Consider the following 21,383-nt stretch of genomic DNA (forward strand, 5'->3'; position numbering starts at 1 on the left):
TTACATGTAAAGTAAGTGAAAAGGGATGATGCAAGGTAGAACATGTCAGAGAGCAACACTAATAGGATCCAAAAACAGAGAAGCACAGGGAATAGGCCGCAAGGCCTGAGTTATTTCTAATGCCATTAGGTCCCAGGGTAGCTGGCCTATATGCTGCTCGTGCACTTGACATGGGCCCTTGACATGTACCCATCTGATGTGGTTGCCAAAAGGGCTGGGCTTTATGACCTTGAACAGATTCAGGCTAAACTTGTTTGCATGCAAGTACACGTATGTAAACATACAAAATACAGAAATACATTCAAATATGGCAACTTACATTCACTTCGCATACCCACAAACTTCAGCACAACATCCATTAACTGTACCTGCACCGATGACCTCCTCGATCTTGACAGTGGAGACGTCGATCTCCTTGGCGAATTCGCGGACAGCTTCGTTGGGGTCTTCGTAAGTAAAGGGGTCAATGTAGATCTTCATCCCCGGGGAGCCTGAGAAGTGGGTCGGGCAGCCCAGTGGGGAGGGGCAGTTAGACATGTCGGCTCTCAAAGAGAGTTCTAGAACAACCAAAGTGCCCAGTGAGCTTTCCAGAAGAAACTGTTATTCTTTTTCTTTTGGCTCATGTCTTGTTTTAATGGTTGATGAATGCAATTACCCTTCAAGACGTAGCTTAAATCACAATGTGACACAGCATTACTTCCTATCAATACACGCTTTTAACAGTGGTAAATGATGATAACTCCATTTGCTCTATAGGCCTCCTCAGAGACAGACAAGAGCACTTCAGTATGTAAATGAATATTAACGCGTTGCTGTCACATATTAAAAAGTATAGGTGGATGATTAAAGAAACCGCTTTAGTTCCGAGTATTGTGGACAACAAAATAGTGGTTTGATGATTCAGTGTTTGGAAGGAGGAAGCAGACCAGAATATAAAAGAAAAAAAAAACAGTGAGAAAGAAAGATGAAGGGATAGTAGGAGGGATAACGGTATATAGAAAGAGTAAATGTAGACAGATTTTTTCTACCCTTTTATCCCTTACCCTAGCAGTCTCTGCTCTTTGATAGTGGTAGAACCAATTTCCGCACAGCCTTTCCCTATAGGAGCTCATAAAGAGATAAAACCACTGCGCTATCAACTAGCTCTTTATGCCATTCCGCGATAGGTGAGCTCAGTTCACAGACGTCAGCAAACAGAGGACAGATTTTCTGTGTTGACAGACTGGGTGGGGAGGACTGCCGAAAAACACTTGTAAACACATTCAATACACACTGACACAAAATGGACATTACGGCAAGCAAGCAGACGTCAAATCATCATTTCTACAGTAACACCCAAGGGCAGCCCTCTTTCTCAGAGCTGTTTAGTCAAAACCTTGGCAGCCATGATTTGAATAAACCCATCTCCATCAAGTCAATTTGTTGCTCATTTGCATAAGCCACATAGAGAGATGGTGGGGTCTCAAGAGACAGAAGGAGGATTTAAGGCCTGGTCTTAGGGGGATCAAGGTGCCTCACCTCACTCACCTTGCTCTTGACTAGAAGCCGATTCTAGTTACTGTACTAATTGCCTTGAACCCTGTCTGTGTGAATGTAATTGCTCATTAGAGATTCCATACAGATTGGATTCAAGTTAATCCATCAGAGGGTTTACAGCTTTGCATTCCATAAAGACGTTTTATTTACAAGTGTCGCCAAGCTGCTCACTCAGCAGCACCACTGGGTGGGACTCAAAATCTCAGCAGGGAACATATACAACAACAAACATATGAGAACTCACTCAAAATCTCTAGCACGCTTTTCCTTGTACACACACGTGAACCCATTACTTTCTAATCCACAGTCCAGAGCCCACTTTCATGTATAATTTAAAATGCAAACAGTTTATCTCGCTTCCTCCCTCTGGTACAGCCCTGGTTAACTGGACTCATCTTTTTATGGCCAACAGATAAAAAATAGATCCCTGCTTTAATATTTCATAGGTCCTTCATCTGAGTGCATGAAGCAAATGTATCCAAACGTCAGTTCTATTTTTACCCAACATAAAAACACAACAACCCTGTCAGGAGAAAATGTATGGCTGCTGCAAAGACTCACGGGCATACAGTATAACACACAATATAAATTCCTACCTTTTTCAATTAGATGGCCACATATAATGCCTAAACGGGAAAAATGGATAGACTCATTAATTAGTTGAATTTAGATTATAAATCTCAACAAAATCTCCAGTCAATGACACAATTGCTGGAACAGTTAAGAGTATTTAGTTGACCAGCATTATATATTACAGTTGACTGCACTGCACTTAACCATGTTATTTTCACCAATGTCTAGCATTTACCCTGCTATTAGTTTGCCCTGCTCATTTACTCAATGGCCCTAATGTATCCACAAATCAACTGTACTGCAGTAATGCTTTCATTAATCTATTACCGGCAATGGGTACAATCAAATTACTGCTTCTACTATACAGAATTTACATATTGCCCAAATACAAACAGCAATGTCAAAGTAAAACTGTAGCTCCATAAATGCTCATCTTTTTAAGTTAAAGGAACTTGTTCATATGCAAGTCTATCACAAAGGAAACATAACTTCTTCTAATTCCTTTTGCCTGACAATATTTGTAATTTAGCCATTTCCGTATATAGCAATTATATGTTTTATGTGATTATCCACTTTGAGAAATTAACATAAACAATTACAGGACACTGTATGCCTATAGTGAATACATTCCCATTTCATGTCAGTCCAAGATGCACACTAATCTATTCTGTGGCTCTGAATATAATGAGTTGAGTTTACTTCCTAAACACAAACTAATTATCCATCATTTGATGTCAGAAAATCATTTGTCAGACACCAAGTGTGGCTTATTAGTATGGAAATCACAGATGGGATCTAAAAATCATCTGGGATTAACAGTCACATTTGTATAGATAATGAAACGTTAGATCTGATTTATCATGCACGTGGTGCCTTCTGCAAATCTTCACATTGTGAAAGAAAATTCTGATCAGCAAAATAAGAATAAGGCCTGTATTGTTTAGAATGATGAACGAAAAACGTCACAACTATCTACAGATGCTTGTCATTTTTGTTTTGTTTAGTTCACACACAATAAAGTGACATATATGAATGCAGTGTGCACTGACAGAAAAATAAGAGATAACTCAAATATAAACATATTTGGCATCTAAAAACAACCAGATCTGTTAAATGGGTTTTCTAATCTCATTCTCATTCAGTGTGAGCACCAGATGCTGAAGCACAAACAACAGCTGAAGCTACAGAAGCGACAAACAGGGTTCCAACATTAGTGATTTAAGGATGTGTTGGTATTCATATGCAGAGAAGCATTAGGGCGTACAGTAAACATGCAGCGTTTAGAAATGTCTAGTCTGTTAATGTTGATGGGTTGCTGATGTGTGGAAAAGAGTAAAAGAGAATGAGAAAAATTGTGGTTTGTGAGGTGTGTGTAATATGTGGGGATGAACACTTGTAATATTTATGATGTGTTGATATGACCAATTAAAACATACAACAACAACAAAAAAAATCCCCACACAAGCAGCATTTGATTAATCCGTAGTAATGATGAGTGTGTTTGTGTGTGTGTGTGTTCCAATCTGCTTGTCATGACATCCCACCCAGTGTTTGGTATAATGGTAAAGGTCTGATTTTTATAACCATGATCATTCAGCCGCACTACTGAATTTACAGTATGAACAGCATCCCTCTTGATGCCTGTCACATTAGGTGGGCTGGAAATGAGGAGACATCACCTGACGTGTGTGGCAACAGCTGAAACAGTAGGCAGCTGGGTGAAAGCTGGCACATTTTTGGAGTTTCACCCAAAACAATTGGCTGAGTGGCGCTGTTTTATTGTTGCGTTGAATACTGTAATTACAAAACTGTCAGTCAAATCTTGAGAGAATGGGAGAAAACAATGCATCGTGGGGTGGGGGATTACTTCATGAGTGTTTGGCATTATGAAGGTTGAAGGAATAAACCTATGAATAGGATCCCTTATCAGCGTTTTATTTCCTCTCCACTTGAAATTGCTCATTTGATGATCAGGGCTGCAAGCGTCTCTCATCTTTTGTTTATTTTCCCCACTTATGTTAATTGCATTTGGTTTTCTCAGAGATAGCCTGTGACAAAACTGACTCTTCTGCCCACAGCAGTTTTAATGAGTCCCGGCTGCCACTGTTGTAGCTTTGACACAAAGTAACTGTGTTGAAACGCTTTGCTGTGTCAGGCTCAACAAAACTCGATCCCCTTGAGTGGGCCCCTTTTCAAACTGCTAGGTCGGCAGTACATGGGGCTTTCATTTGAGGTACAAAACTCCTACACACCCTTTTGTGTGTATTAGTGTGTGTGTCTATTTGTCAGAGGTTATATATGTGTCCCTCCAGGCTCCTTCAGTCAGTGCCAGGGGAGTGCTTAAAACATGACTCAATCACAGCTATTGTACAGCCCTGAGAGATGTCAGTCAGTGTCACTGTGCAAAGGAAGGAAAATGTCATTTACATCAACAGACACCTTCTACTTAAGGTAATTTCTCCTTTACCTTACCTCCTTTTCACTTCTGTATTATGAAAGACTACATGATTTACATACATGTCTAACATCATACATGACAGCAGAAGAAGACTGGGAAAGGAGAAATGGAGGTCAGAACAAAAAACTAAGAGAGCACATATATTCACCAAGGCTTCACAAGTGTTTAAAAATATCTAAACACAAAGTATTAGGGCTTTTTGCAAGGATGAATTTTGCTAAATTTAAAGCAAGTTGGACTGACACTAATTTATGGCCAGTTAATTTTATCATATGACTGTAATGCAACCTATACCTGAAATACCATCATATTTTTGTATGCATAGTATGTGCATGTGTCATCTAATTTCATTGCAACTGCACAATTAATTCAGGAGATAGTACAGTATATGTATTTATCCGGCAACCAAATTCAAAAACACCAAATGAAGAGGCAAATGAATAAGAACTATTATGTATGTATGGTAAAGATTTGATTAAATTAGTTGAAGACTAAAAAAAAAAATTCTACTATACAAATATATTTCTATTGTGAGAATTGACATGGCATATACTGATGAATTCATCTTGAACTACATGAAATCCTGGAAAAGTCTAACAGTTCTGGAATTGAGTGAAAATGTGCTTCGTAAACATTTATGATGTGATGGCCACCATGCGGCCAAAATCTTTTACAAAGTTTTTACAAGTCTTGAGGTATGCTGCTAATTAACAGACAAGTATATGGGACCAAACACGAACCACTAGTTTGCTAGTAAAAGGATCATAGTAGTAGGGTAGACTCACCTCTTCCTGTGCTGTAATGTTGCAGCTTATCGCTGTACACTGCTTCCTTGGTGTATGCCCTTTTCCTAAGGGATCAATGAATATTGAGAGAAGAGAGAGAGAGAGAGATGACAGGATGAAAGGAAGGGTAAACGAGGCCTTATTACTGTTCATGTATCTCTGTAAGGACTGAAAATGACGTGGCTGAAATTGAATCAGTCGCTGAGTCTTAGCAGTGGCAAACGAAGTTTATGAAAATGAGCTGATTTTTAATTAGACCTTGATAGGATCTCTCTGCTTTTCATCTGTCTCCTCTGCCTCAGCATCAAAAGAGCCTGGCCCATTTGATGAACACTTACTTACTCAAAGTTGCACACAGCACTGCAGAAAATTCGACTTTCATATATCTAAAGAGGAGCAAGATAGGAATGTGACAATGTGACAAACTGATGCAAAATTAAATTGCCTTGACTTAAGTAAGTTAACAGGCCAAAGTCGGAGCTGTTACGTTCTCTTTGGAATTGAGTATGTCAGCTTTCCTTTCCATCAAATCTATTGCTATTACTAAATACTCTGTGTGTATGCATGTGTAAGAAGCTCACACATGGTCCAATGTATAATCAGGGGTGTTGCAATGTCAAAGAATGTCAGAGTAATATCAAGATTAATTTTCAAGACATATCTTTGTTGAGTTTTATGTTGGTATAAGCAAAAAGCACATAGCAAAGTGATCATGTGTGGTCAGATTCAGATTAAGAAACTGTACTGTACATCAAAATATGATGGAGTTTTGTCTTCATGCAGTGTTGCCATCTGTCTTTCAACAGTTACTAGCAAATGGGGATCATGCAGGGCTACTGTATTGGGTAACATGATTGGGTAGGTGTTCATGTTATCTAAGAAGCTTTATGGTGTGTAAGGGAAACTGCCATTACAACAGCAAAGGTTGGCTGGATTTTCATTTTGAGGTGAAAAAATTGGGAGCCTGAAAAGAAGGTAAATTATAAATATTTTAAGTTTATTTGTCAGGGACAAATATAGCAATGAACTCACTTGCTTAACAGCAGATTTGGCATGTATTGCAAGAGGAAGAGGAAGGAAAATGTAGTTACCTGCTGCACACAATGGAGATAGCAACAAGGGAAACAATGAAGACCACTCCTGCTGCCGCTGACCCTGCAATCAGAGGAAGCTGTTCCCTCAGCTCCGACTTGAAGTCATCTGAGTTACACAAAGAGAAAGACAGACAGACAGATATTGAGAACGGCTTAGGTAAAGCTTAAGGAGCACGACTGTGTTTATTTGGAGGTGTGTGGGAATGTGTGTTTTGGGGCGGGTAGGGGAGAGATAGGGAGACGAAGAGGCAGAGCAGGATAGTTAGACTGGGTGTACTGATGGATAAAGAAAACATATAGATCTCTCTGCTGAGAGGTGCTGACTGAAATCCAGCGAGCTTTAGCTAGACTGACTGACAGGCTGTGTTTGATAAACTGGGAGAGAGACAGAGAGACATAGAGAGAGAACCATAAGACTGATGGTGACAAAGAGTGAGGGGGGCCTCTCAGCCTTCTCTGTTGCCATACCTGTCAGAAAAGAGCGGACAAGAAAGTGCACCTTGGAATGTTGTTTCTCAGGTGTTGAAAAGGAAGTCATCCACTGCCAATCACAAGTCTAGCCCAAATATGTCTTATGTACATAGCTGGGGCAGGCTGATAGTTCAGACTACAGCCTAAATGCCCGTCTAAAAATGCTACACAGCAGAATCCTCGGTTATCTTTTTGCGTGCCTGTCTTCCCATGACTTTGGCACCAGCAAACACTGTAGTTAAAGCAATGCACGATTTAGCATGCTGCAGGCAAATCAGCAGCTTCTAAATCCAATCCCCCGTATAGAATGGGCCTATTGGATTAAAGTGATAACGGGAGAACTAATGCATCTTTGGAGCAGTGTGAGAGCTGGGATATATGAGGAAACTCAATGTGACATCAATTGCTCACTCTTTTAACTTGAACATTTATCAAGAATGTTTCAACCAAACAGTGTGAATGATGTTCTAGCTACTCAAGCTTGCAGGCAGTTTTCTCTTTAGATGCATATTAGGCGTGAGAGGTCCAGATGAATCTCCTCTTCACCCATATGAGAATGGTGATTTTCCCTGACAGCCAGAAATCACGCAGCTACCTGCTCCAGTGGTAAATAGGCTCCTATTACAATCAGTTAGCTCTCAAGTCCTTCGCCTATTAGAAAACGGGAGAACTGTGACATCAGTCACCTTACTGATGAACCAATCACCTCTTTTTCATCACACCTGTCAATCAAGTCTTCACTACGTGAGTATGTCTGTTTGTGTGTGCAGAGGTGGCAAAAGGACACCTTGTGGAGGTGTATGAAAACGTGCTGAAAGGAAGACAAAAGGGATTATATGTTTTGTGCAGGGACAGCAGCGGTTGGGTGGTGAGGTGGTGTCTTCCTGAGAGAGTGGAGCGGGGGAGAGGAGACCAGTAGAAGGGCAGGAGGTGGAGCCGTGGGTGTGATTGTCAGCAGCTCTCTAGCGTCTGCTGCTAATTGCTTTGACGAATGTCGTGCTATGGCAGCGAGCCAATGAATGAACTGTAAACGGTGTTTGTGTGAGCGAGCATGAAGTGCGTGCGTGTATGTGCACCAATGCGTATGTCTTTGAGGGACAGATAATTTGCAACTGTGAGGGAGAGCAAAGGGGCCATGACTGTGCCACTACATCTGCTCTGCACAGGTAAATAGCCGCACTGATCACCTTCATCGTCATTATTATCCCTCCCATCTTCCCCTCCCTCAAGATCATCACCCTCCCATTCATCGTTATCATCTTCATTAACACAATACAATGTGGAAATGTCACTCCTGTCTTTGATATATTATAGACTATGGCCACAAGAGCATAGCAAGCTGGTAGTCCAGCAAGCACTGACAAAGCAGTTCTTTGGCAAATCTTGTGAATGTTATAAATTTCCAGTCAAATGCTTCATCCATCTAGACTGAATCATGCTATTTTAATTTTAGCACTAATTTGATTGCCTGGCAAGGCTATGAAGAAGTACTACAGTTATTGCAACGCCACCTCAACCAACCCTGCACACACACTTCCTTGCACTTCCACTAATAAACCTAGTTCCACAACCTTGCCAGTGTAGCAGGTGTTGCATCCTCTCTTTAGCCCCTTCCCTCTCCAACAATTCAACCCCCCCATGGCAAAAAATTAATCTCATCAACCACTAATCACAGCTATGCATTCTGGGATGGCTCTTCAGCAACAGAAGGGCCGGGTGAAAAACCAATTAGCTAAGCATTTTGGATCAAGCACAGTTAGTTGCACAAACAAAAGACACTCAGCGTTCTACATATTCAAAGCACCCACGCACACACTCAAACCTGACCGTGAAGGAAATTAATTTAGCAGTAGAAATAGAAGTGCAATCAAACATTACGGTTCCCCTCTATCTCACCTACTAATAATAATGCAACAACAAATACAAAGTGAGACAAGAGTGTTAGAAAGAGTTAGGGTGTATGTGTGTGTGTGAGAGAGAAAGTGAGACAGAGAAGGATAGAGAGCGACAGAGAGAGCTGCTTCTTCTGGCTCGGCGATCCTTACCATCTGTGAGGGTTTGGAAGCACATCTTGCTGCTGTATTTGCCAAAGCCAGCCACAGTCCGTGCCCGCACCTGTACAACGTACACTGTACCCGGCCGGAGGCCCTCGACGCGTGCAGTGTTAGTTTGGCTCCGCAGGATGGTGGAGTTAATCTCTGCATGGTCCTAAAAGGAGCAAGGAACACAAGGAAGTAGGTTAAGGATGATAAAACACACACAGAGAAGATGTCGGCAGCAAAGTGGTAAACAACACAGTTAAGAAAACTATGGTGTAACAAGATACAGTGCTGGATAAAGTCTGACAGTGAGACAACAAACACACTTATTAAGCATCACATATTCAGGAAATATCATGGGGAAAGCACTGGAGGAAATCAGTTTAGGTTGTATATTTTAGTTGTTTTAAACCAGAGCCACAGGAAATGTAGTGTACAACACTAACACAGGACTGATGGAAACAGAAGATAGTACAGAAGAGCAGATTAACAGCAGAGACAGAAAAGTGCATTTGAGGATAGTTTTTCTGTTCTTTTTTTTTAAATCTAATCAGGCTTTGGTCAGTTTGAACATCCAATACAATGCTGCAGCAAGCACTCTGCACACTAAAACCCTCAGTATGTCCCATTCATACAGTGACATACACACAAAGTGTAATAGCTACTTCTTAACAGTAACAGAATAGCATTGCATCTTCTTCAATTCACATCTGCAATTTTTATTGATTTAACCAAGGCTTTCAATTTAGTTGACCATTATCTTCTCTGGTGTCTCTCAACAGGCATTATTATGGTTTAATTCTTACTTTCATAACCGTCGTCAGTGTGTTTCTTTTCATCACACTCAATGGGATTATTTAACTGTTGAAAAGGGTGTACTGCAAAGATCTATTTTTGAACCTTTACTTTCTCTATCTTTATTAATGATCTTCCTAAAATTTGTTCTAATTGTTCAGTTATATGCAGATGACATGGTTATATACACATCTGACTCCGATACAACTAAAATTCAAAGCTCTCTGCAATCAGAAATTTCTTTTGTTCAAAAATGTTTTTTAAATAACAATCTCATATTAAACAAGCAGAAGTCTTGCAGCATTTTGTTTGGTACTAGTTATAATCTTAGTTTACAATAAGTAGTGGTAATAGTAGCAGTAGTAGTAGTAGTAGTAGTAGTAGTAGTTGTAGAAGTTGTTTACAATTATATTTGTAGATTTGTCCTGAGGTGTCCTTACCGCACGCATCATTGTTTGATGTATGACACACTGAACTGGCTACCACTTCACTCTAGGAGACATTTTCATTGGTTGCTCTTTGTTTTCAAATGCATTTACTTTAACTATCCTTTATACTTAAAACATCTTTTGCTTCCATTCACTTCATATATTCACTCAGACACACTCAACATCCTTTTTTATTGTTCCTAGAATCTTTAAGGAAATTGGGAGACTTGCTTTTAAGTTTAAAGCACCATCAGACTGGAATAATTTGCCTAACTCACTCCAATCGATTAATTCTTTCCACAACTTCAAGACTTCTTTGCTTGCTTACCTTAAATCTACTTGTTCTTGTTTTTCATTGTCTGTACCTCTGTACCCTGCCGTAGACTCTGTACTTTGACATAATGTTATTTGATCTATTAATTTATTTTATGTCTCCTTCATTCTTTGTACAGATTATTTGTGTAACAGATGTAGCGGGTGGGGTTTGAGATAATGGGAGAGCCCTTATCTGTATGTCCATGCTGATGTTATAATGTTGACTGTTTTGTGTTAATGTACTGTTCAATTTATTATCATTATTATTACTAATGTATTTTGTTTTGTTTTAATGTTGTAACTTTAATTTACTGTGCCTGAGGACCCCCTTGAAAAAGAGATGGTACATCTCAAGGGGTTTATCCTCTATTTAAATTTTGAAATAAAACCCTTCTTGTTTTGTTGTTTGAAATACAGTAGGTTGCTTTTAAATATGATGGCAGGCCAATTCCACCCATAGAAAGCATTTTCTTTTTTCATTAAGGATAATTCTAAATTGCCCTTTTTTCATGCATTGTTTTCAGGTTACAGGGGAGAAGGTTTGAAAATCTGTTTAGATCCTGTTAAAGGTTTCATGTGGACATACTTTATGAATAAATGGATTTTCTTATGCATGTATGGATGCATGCATATAGCAATTCATTATGTAAATGTATGATTTGGACCATGGGAACTGCCCTGCAGATCGTGCAGCTCTATCTTTCTCTCTCCAGGCTCAAGAGAGCCAGTCATGCAGTCTGCTGCAGTGTAGTTTGGGGCTCACTGGAGGTATCTGCTATGAGGGATCAGTAATTACTTAGGCCTGTCACCTTCCCATAACCCAGAGTAAATATGACAGCCAGAAAATAAGACTGCACCTACACTACACCCACCGCTGCGGGCTGCTGATAGCTAGATGCAGACATACTGTAGAGAGGCAGGGGGCAGTTGAAAGTTAAGGGGGCAAAATTCTCTGTGTCCATAAAACAGCGTAAATAGAGGCAGGTTGGCTTTTTTTAAGCTCGGTAAACACACTATTGTTTAATGCTGGACTACATCTTACAGTATAATACACGTATGACTGCTCTGAGAAAATATGAATAAAAAATCTGAGAGAACAACAGTGTGGAGTGGAAAAAGTAGACAGGCAAGGAGGAAGCAAGGGAGGAAAGAGGAAGAGGAGGAGGAGGAGGAGGATGGAAGATGATGGCAGGAAGCGATAAGAATCTCGAGGCAGAAGCAACCCACATCGAAATCATTATCCAATCTGATTGGTGTAATTGAATCATTCCGGTTGCTCCGTCATTGAGCAGACGAGGTAAACATAGCTATGAAATCTGCTCCCCCACATAATGATGTGTGCAATCACATTAGCTCTTATTGGACACTCTGGGCCTGATGAAGACAAATGTTTGGGCTTGAGATGGGAGAGCATTGCACCAACAGGCTTTCATTCTGAGAGGAAAGAGATGTTTATAAATGGAATGCTGGATGTAACTGGTTTAGAAAGTTTAATCATTTCACAGACCTTTCGTCCATTAGATCACACAATCTGTCATCTCTCTGATGTGCTGCACACAAATACTCTAAAATTCTGAAACTTGACATGAAAGCAGCAGCTGAGCATTTGAAAAGGCTTGTAACTAAAAAGAAGACAAGAAGCCCCGAGAGAGACTGGAATCATAGTCACCTATTCATCTGCTATAGGACACGGTTGAGTGCACATGGACCACTTGGGGTCAGGATTTGCCTGCTCCTGCTATCAGTCATTCTGCATCTCTCAGAACCACACCCCCATCTGTTGAGTTTGCATGGAGGACAGGTGAGCAGACAGATGGCAAACCGCCAATGGGGGAGCATCCCTTGAGGGAGCACCAGCTTGGAATGGCCCTTTCATGCTGCCAGTCAAATGGGGATTATGTGACACACACACATACACACCCACATCTGCCACTTAAAAATGAGCTGGTATTTGGCACTACAGCAGGTTAGGGGATAGCCAATAAAAGGCCATGCCAGGAGGGACTTCCAGCCATGAGAGGTCCCCTCCTGCCGCCAGTCAAATGGGGATTAGAAGGACCACACCTTAACTTGCTAAATAAAGACAAAGTTGCAGGTGGGAAGGCAGATGGCAGAGCAGCCAATCAAAAGCATTGCCAGGGGTGATAGACAGGAAGCACTGGGGGGAGTTTGGTCTCTGCAGCATCTGATAAAATCACTGAGAAAAACTTAGCAAGAAAGGTCTTTGTGATAAATATGAATGATTGGTTATTGTCTAAATATGCCTCTCATGTTCTGAGTGATGGTAAAGCACACTCATACCTTTTTACATGTTCTCTAGTAAAGAGGCCGAATTAATCTCCCCTGTCCCTTCTCTGAAAAGATGAGCTAGTTATGTGCAATTACCTACCAAATCTACCTGGACACAATTCATTGGACTCATTATGGCTACACTGGATTTACTACATTAGTACTGGATCCGTTGTAATCCTATGACTGGAGGTCCAATATTGTATTTCTCTTCAACATTTTACAACTTTCAAATCATTTTGGTAATAACCAATCTCCTACCAATTGCCATCGGACCAAGCAGGGGAGATCTGCCTTTGAATTTCCTCTCTGCCACTTTTTGTAATTTTTTCCCCCTTATTTCCTATGATTTTTTGGGTGGATTTTTTCAGTCAGGACCCATCACTGTTGTGGGCCTGTAAAGGCCACTGATACACTATATGTGATATTAGACGATAAAAATAAACTTGACTTCCCTTCATTTCACTTGACGTTTGTGTGTGCGTGTGTGTGCCTATGTTTGTGTGCCTGTTTTTTTCCAAAATGCCAACCACCCAAAATGGACAGCATGGCCACCTGGCACAAAAGCAGACATGGTGGGATACCATGTGTCCTCAGGCTCACACACATGCATGCATGCAAATACACACACACACACACACACACACACACACACAAAGGGAAAGGGGATGGGGGGGTGGAGTGTATGAGAGAGAACATTATGTTTGTAAAGTGGAAATGAAAGAAGCAAATCTCTCCTATTAATGTTCATAATTTAAATGTATTGCCTAAGGTGAAAAAGAAAAGAAAAAGAGGGGAGCATGGGCTAAAACTAGATTGGTTTTATTACCAAATGCAAATAATTACCATTAAATCATGAATTCTAATCTAAAAAGGAAATGGTAATTATTTTGTATGGAAATACAATGATGATAAAATTTGATATTAAAGACAATTAAAGTGTCTTAATCTTAATAAACAAATTATATCACGATAAAAAAAGAAAAAAAAAAAAACAATGATTTTCCTCTCACTGCACAGCACAGACAGCCATTAAACACCAGTGAGCATGGTAAGAGAGAGATGAGAAAAATCATCTTATCTTCAGTTATCTTCAGTAAATTTTAAGTAAGTTTGTTTTTCTTGTTCTTTGCAGCCAGCTCCTTTTGAGATGACTCTTTGTATGCATTCCATTCACCTGGAGACTAACAAGGAGGCCTGAGTGAGTGGGGTGGGAGACAAACAAAGAGGGGGACAAAAAGAGAATCTAGAGGAGGAAATGTGAATACCCTAGCTGGGGGACTGAGGGAGTGCTGCACAAGTCCAGCTTTTCATAGGTTCCATTAAAAATCTAAACTTGTCTATACAACATCTGTGTGTGTCGACAAAAGTGCTGCGGTCTACTCTGAAGGCTGGCAGGGAGAGAAGAAAAGAATAATAAATACTTTCTCCTGGCTTCTCTTCTGAGGAATAGCTAATTGTATGTAAAGCACAAAGGGGATTTCAGAGTGCCAAAAATGCAGATGGTGGTACGGTCAATCTGCTGCGGATCCAGGTGACATGCAGTAAACTTTTATTTGCTCTTGAATTTCTCCCACTGCTGCATGACAGTGCCGCTGTCATCTAGAATGGATACACCTGAACTGCTGCTGACACCCGCACACAAACACTGACACAAGCTCACACACGCGTGCACACACCCTCTCTCCAACACCGACACACACAGAGAGCCATCAGTACCCAGAGCCAGTGGCTGCTCTGCTCCAGCCTTAATGGAGGGCCTGACCTCAGCTATGCTGAGTTATTTCCACCCTCCCCAAATTTTCAGGGAATCAGAGGAAAAAGGGTCTGAGAAAAATGGACCGAAAGAGAGCATGGGATTCTACTTTTTCTCTGCAAACCTTTAATTCATTTCATCTCGCTTCCCAATTTACAGCGTCCTGGGACCACTTACTTTGTAATGAGAAAGTGGTTGAAAAAGGGAGTAAAGCCTGTTGAGAGAACAGCCTTCAGCACTCAATACAGCTTTCAGGTGAAATTGTCAAAATTCAGTCTTTTTGGGTCATTACCATCTCCTTCAATTGTAGTCATGCGACTACAGCCTAAATTGCAACTATAGGCAGAAGGCTGGCTCTTATTTTTGTTGTTTTGGGAAATGTTACTATTGGTAACATTTCAATTTCAACATCACAATTGCAATTCTGGTCAAACAAACACATTGTTACAGTGATATTGGTGCCACGGAACACAAGCCTCGGGCATGTTTTAACAAGTGCAATATAGCCAACTTTTCTAGACAACTTACTTCAAAGTGGAAATGAAAATTTTATTACCTTGAATGACTGTCATAATTTTTCATTGTCTGGACTAGTGACCCTCTGGTTCAGCTCTAACATTTTGTACTGCATATTTGCATTTAATATCTACATACTGTATGTGCTTTATGACTTTTGTATATAAAAGTAACAAATAATTTACAGTGTCATTGATTGGCTTAAACCTGTGTGATGTTTACTCATTCCACCTGCTGAGTATTTCCATGTTCTGTTACTTTCTACTCCACTACATATCAGGAAAATATAGCTTCACTACAATTATTCCATCTATTATTCTAAATGAAACCATAAGCTAAAAGTAATCAAAATAATCCCCACCTCAATCAGCTACAACACCAATGCTGTTCACACATTAATGCAGCAGTAATGATAATCCAGTAACATAATATATGTATATATAATATATATATGTATGTATTATTATAACTTTGTGAAAAGAGTCACTCTGCAAAACAACTACTTTCCCTTTTGATAATTTAAGTACATTTAGCTGATAAGACTTCCATACTTTTGCTTTTGATGGCAATATATTCACTCGTAATGAAATAAATGATCTGAATACTAATTCCACCTCTGGGAAGACAACATTATGAAGCAACACTAGTGGACTAAAGGGGTGTGCAGGGTGGGCAACTGCCCCCGTAATGCCCCCAAGGCCAAAAAAGTACTATGGAAGTGCCCTCTGAGCTGCCCCCACAAAGGAGAAAACATACCAAAGTTCTGTAATAACTGTCTAGTTATATGTGACTGGTTGAGCTGAAGGTTCTGTATGGGTACTCTTCCAGTGAACAAAAAAAAAAAAAAAGGAAAATTTATGGTTCCCCTAAGCCTAACATACTGAATTGCAGAATTCGGGTGCCCTTTTAATGAAAAAGCTGCCTTATAGGGTGCACTGTATGGGAGAAAAAACATTGTGAAGTGGGGGCTCATTGAATGTATCAGGTGCCCTTTATATTTTTTCACCCCTGCCCCTGAGACAGCCTTGGTCCAACACTTTGAAGCAGTGTCTAATTGTGACCCCACAGGGCATCTTGGTGGCCCAGCAGTCAATGTCACATACCTGCAATGTCCCTGATTTGAATCCAACTTGGGACCTTTGTTGCATTTCCCCCAATCTTTCATACTATTCTTCCTTTCACTCTCTACTGTAAACTATCAAATAAACAGAAACATGCCAGAAAAATAATCTTCAGCTAAACAAAAATTAGCAGTTTAAAATATGTAAAGCTATATCTACAACAATAACACTTGTGAGCTCAGAATGGCGGCCAAAAAGGTAGAGTTTTCTTTTACGATAATCCTTAGGTATTACTCGACACAAAGTGTGACAATGCCATGCTGCTGGAGAAGCTGCCTTTGTAAATGGGTATAGGAGGCTTGCTGTGAGATGGAGTGTACAGAGAGACAGCTCTCTGCTGCGCTAAGGACTAGCTGACTGTGCCAGGCACGCTGAGACAATCAACTCCAGAACCATAACAGTGTGACTATGCTTAGATTAATGCAGGCATCGGTGAAATGCATAAAAAAGAAGGCGAATATAGCAAGCCCATTTTCATATAAAGCAAAAATTTTTATGGTTGTATTATCCAGCCGATAAGTTACCCATGGCACTGGGAAAAGCTGGGAGTGTGCAGGGAGTGTGTGATAGACATGGTGAGAAACATCCCTCTATAATTGCCTTTTATGAGGAAAAGGCCACATCATCACATTACAGCTGCGTGGAACTTCCAGATTTTCTAGACCTCTCAAGCAATCAGAGAATCAATGGAGAGCTGGCAGGACTGACCTCGATGGAATGCAATTTACTCCCCTGCGATTACATATACAACAAGCATGCTAAACATGTATGCAAGTAACCCAATTCTAAGTGTGTGACACTGAGAATTTAGGTGGACTTATCATCATGCATGTGTATAATAAGCGGTAAAATATTTTATTTCTTCGGAGGGTTGGTGCATTATCATAGTCAGGCACATAGCGACAGTGACACTTTGGACAGCAGTGGCTGGCTGACGAGAAAGTCTGTTTAGGGCCTATAAAAAGCCTCGTCAGATCCAAAATACAGAGTGTCAAAAGAGGACCACCAATGTGGAAATCTCATCTCCACAGCCCAGTGTGTCACAAAGCAATCACTCTGACTCACCTTCTGTGTCTTATTCTCACTCACATGGTGGTACATTTTCTAGATAGACAGAAACATGTACAGCGGGGATATAAAGGTACCTTTAGACAGAGGTAGACAGCGTAGAGCGCAACCTCTCTGTCACCTGAATCATCCCAGTGCAATTAGTAATCTTGTCCTTGTTAATTCACTAATTTGTGATTACGCTGTGCTCATCTATTTGTGTGAGGACACGCTACATAAACATCAATAGGATTAGGTTTCATTGATATTCATGAGCTAATGGGAGGCTGTATAAGTGTTATTTACACAACACTAAGCTGTCTGGCAGATAAGGTTTCTCAGGGCCATGGCAATCGGATTCAATTTCATGACCTGTGCAATGCCAGAGGGGAAAACAGCGAGCAACGCAGCTATTATTGGATAACTGAGTTTCCAACTGCAAACATCATTTAAAAACATGATTGTTGTTCTCCCTGATAGAAAATGCAAAAGGTGGCAAACACTATTCTATGGTGGAGTTGTGAATATTGATCCACAAACCTTAGCCAAAATGAGTTTGTTAGAAATAAACAACTCAACAGAAAAAGAAAAACATTTATAAAACTCTTATCGATTTTTATCTATTATTTGGAAAGCAGAACATAGGTGAAGGTGCACCAAGGCTTGCAAAAGTCTTAGCTTCAGGTGACAAAGACTGGGGAAAGAGAAAAAAAAAATGTGCATGACCAACCTTGCTATACCTATCGATCAGCTTTAGGAGGACAAACAAGGGCCCAAACAAAAAGCCAGAGTCTCCGATCTCTCGGTATCATTATGTCCAAGGCCTTGGGAAAAGCCTACAGGTCAATACTGAAGCAACATAGGCTCTGTGGGGTAGGGCTGGCGACTTAATAAAGCAGACGTATTGTGTGTGAGCAGACGGGTCGATGTGACTCCCCCCAGACGCAATGCATTTTCACAGCAGGACAGGTTGCTGCACTGTGCAGAGTGGGCCTAGAGCAGAGGTCAACCTATTCCCTTCATCTGCAGCAGCAACCAAAGAACAGTGGGAGAGATGGAGTGAACACAGTGAAAGAACGTATTATCAACCCAGGGGACTCCGCTCACAGATATCCGGGAGAGCTCAGATTTTTGGGGGCATTACATGCATTTTGCTATGCATGTGCAGAGTGAGAGACACACCTGCATCTGAAAAAACTGCACTCTGAAAATGCATATATGCAACCAGATATTAAAACATATAAAAACATACATCTCCACACAGACATACACTTATCTTACCTTCTCGTAATAGCGCAGCTCATAGTCCAGAATGATACCATTAGGTTGTTCCGGTTGTGGCCATGATAGTGTGAAGCTATTCATGGTGGAGCTGATCTGGTGCATGATGGGAACTATGGAAGGGGCTGTAAGGCACAGAAACAGAAACACAGCATTAGTACATTTCTAGATTAACTGCTGAGAATTACAGATTTGTCTCATCCACACCTGTTTGAAGGATGTAAGAAGATCTTTATTTCAAGATAATAAAACACACCAGTCATTTTGCTAATCCTGAGTGCATGGTGCAGTGAGCAGAAGCCACTAGCCTGAGAGGTTTCCTTTCATTGGGTTTCCAGTTTCAACCATATACATGACTGTGTGGACGTGTGGAGTCATGAGGTCATGGTTAAGAAGTAATTGTGATATGCCAAAAAGATCAATGATAGCAAATCAAAGTGGGTGCATTACAAACACCGATGATGTCAGGGGTGATAATTCACTTTTTTTTTTAAATACAGCACTATTGCAACGTTCATCCAATGTGGGTACCTAGAATAAATCATGCATTATCACCTGCATGCTGTTTCAGAAACACACACTAAACTCACCAGCTATCAGTGCTCTGTACATAATCCAGGTTTAAACAGTACAACTGCCACTCTCATCAGCACCTAGGTAGCCAGCTGATTCAGGCCGATTAGAACTGCACTCAGCCATATTTTGGCACTGCAGGACCAAATATGAGTCGGCTTTGGCCGATACATGCATGCCATATTTGGCTGAGATGTGAGGGTGTGGACTTGGGCTGAGAATCAGCTCCAGTTAGCAAGACTCCAACTACCTTTGCGCCTCGTCAGCCACCACGAGTCTGGCATGAGTCCGGCAACCAATCGTGTTGAATTTAGTCCACTGTTGGACGGAGCAGTTTTGGCTACATGGGCAGAAAACATGAGCAAGGTGTGTGGCATCCTCAGGATGCACTGGGTGCAATAGTTAACACAGTCCTCTCTGCAGGCTCCAATACTGAGATTTTTCCAGGAGTGCCCATTCACAGAGTCCTGCACCAAATCTCTGTAGAGAAATGCTCATTTTCTACAGGAGTCTCCTTGCTCAAAAGTAGTAGCTGGTTGACATTTTAAATTTGCAATCAACAGCTATTTAATGTTTTTTTTAAACATTCTGTTTCGATATAAATAATTCACTAATTTAAATGCAGGTTTAGTTATTAATTCACTCAGTCATGTAGATTGCCTAATTGGGGTTTTGTGTTACAGTAATACCACAGTTATTCACATGTAAATGCATCTAGTAAACATGTGCAAATACAACTAACTTTAAAATATAATGTACCGCACAATAGAAATGTATTATTCAAGATAGTCTGCAGTAGGTCTTATTAAATTGTTTTCATTCAGGGCCTGTCACTTGGTCATTAGTTTGAGAATTTATATTTAAATGAAATGGGCAAATATAACATATATACAGTAACAGAGGTTTATCTAATTTGCCTATGTTGCAGTAAGACCATAAAAATGACACAGAATTGATAGAGTTATAATATGTGGTCTTGCAGTAAACAGAGACACATGTAAAATTTTATGAAAATTTATGTCAAATGATTTATTGTGAAATTCTCCCGTTGGTACACTCCACTGATGATTTCTGTGCAAATGATGTCATGGTGAGCCATGAAATTACTAAACAGTGAAGGCAGGAAAAAATATGCAACCAATAAACCAGACTGCACTGGACCTGCAACATTATAAGGAGTCATTACAAGTTTCTATCTATTCTCATAAACAGAGTATTCTCGAGCTATGCAAACATGTAAAAGACCCAGTCACTGAATGAAACACTTCGGAATCTAACCTGATGTAGTACAGTGATTGTTTTAGGCCAGCTGCACAGTGTATTTTATCCTTCAGCACCAGTACACCTGAATGCACACACACGGGCTGTCAATTAACCCAGACACTCTGGAATGAGCAATTTCCTGCTCATTCCATCATTTTTGTCCACTATACTGTCATCCCTCCATCATCCCCTGCTCCTCTTCGCTCTGCACTTGCTGCTCAGAGATTGTGTTATTGGACAGAGGAAAGACATCATCCGTAATAAAACTCTGTGTGTGCGTGTGTGTGTGTGTGTGTGTGTGCGTGCGTGTGCCTGTGTGGTTTCACATCTTTAAGGACCACGTTCAACTGCCTGTCTTCACTGTAGGCATTACTGCTAACACACCTTGTTGAAGCACTGCTTTTTACTAAGGTCCAACCAAACCAGAGTCTGAACCAGTGCAGCATTAAATAAGATGAAAATATTTATTTCTCATCTTTTAACACTTTTATTTTTTTTTTTTAAATGAAATGCAAGTCTGAAATAAAAAGAATCAAATTAGACTGAAATTAACCTGAATTTTTACCTTCAGAACAGGTGTCATATGCCATTGCAGAGTCCATTGCTGCCGTCTTTTCGCTATCATACTTTGGCAGATTTTCTCACTGTTGACATTTACAAATCCACAGATATCTTGTCACTGCTGACAGTAGCGTCAATGTTCAATACCCCAGACTTTCCGCTCTGTGAGGAAAAAGTAAATTTCCCTGGTGCTGATACTGACGTTTCCTGCATCTATTTGTTGTGTTAATATGTGTAATCTAGAGCAGGCTGACAAGTTCCTAAATGTCACAGACTTGGTTAGTGAGGATTTCAGCTCAAGCTCAATAGCAGTGAGTGTTTTTTGAAGTCATACACTTACTAGGGATCACTTGGATGCCTGGTAATCAAGTTAGAGGTTCTGGAGGTGTTTTGTCTTTTCACCAACCATGCTAACTGATATTTTTTCTCTGTTGCCACTGTTACTGTTGGTATATGTGTGTGTGTGTGTGTTTTTTTTTTTT

General features: G+C 40.4%; 1 protein-coding gene across 3 annotated transcripts in view; it reads right to left on the reverse strand.

Annotated features, from left to right (window-relative positions):
* Positions 1-21,383, reverse strand: part of LOC137194149 (ephrin type-B receptor 1-B) — a 162,659-nt gene that overhangs the window by 23,677 nt on the left and 117,599 nt on the right. For 2 of the 3 annotated variants that reach the window (XM_067605754.1, XM_067605757.1), the window contains exons 6-10: positions 18,505-18,629; positions 8,963-9,125; positions 6,444-6,552; positions 5,353-5,417; positions 369-557 (exon numbers count right to left, since the gene is read on the reverse strand). In XM_067605754.1, coding sequence (XP_067461855.1) covers positions 369-557; positions 5,353-5,417; positions 6,444-6,552; positions 8,963-9,125; positions 18,505-18,629 — 651 coding nt within the window. The remainder of the gene's footprint in view (positions 1-368; positions 558-5,352; positions 5,418-6,443; positions 6,553-8,962; positions 9,126-18,504; positions 18,630-21,383) is intronic. The other variant, XM_067605756.1, reaches the window with a different exon arrangement.

Source organism: Thunnus thynnus, chromosome 12, assembly GCF_963924715.1.
Source record: "Thunnus thynnus chromosome 12, fThuThy2.1, whole genome shotgun sequence".
Lineage (NCBI taxonomy): Eukaryota > Metazoa > Chordata > Actinopteri > Scombriformes > Scombridae > Thunnus > Thunnus thynnus.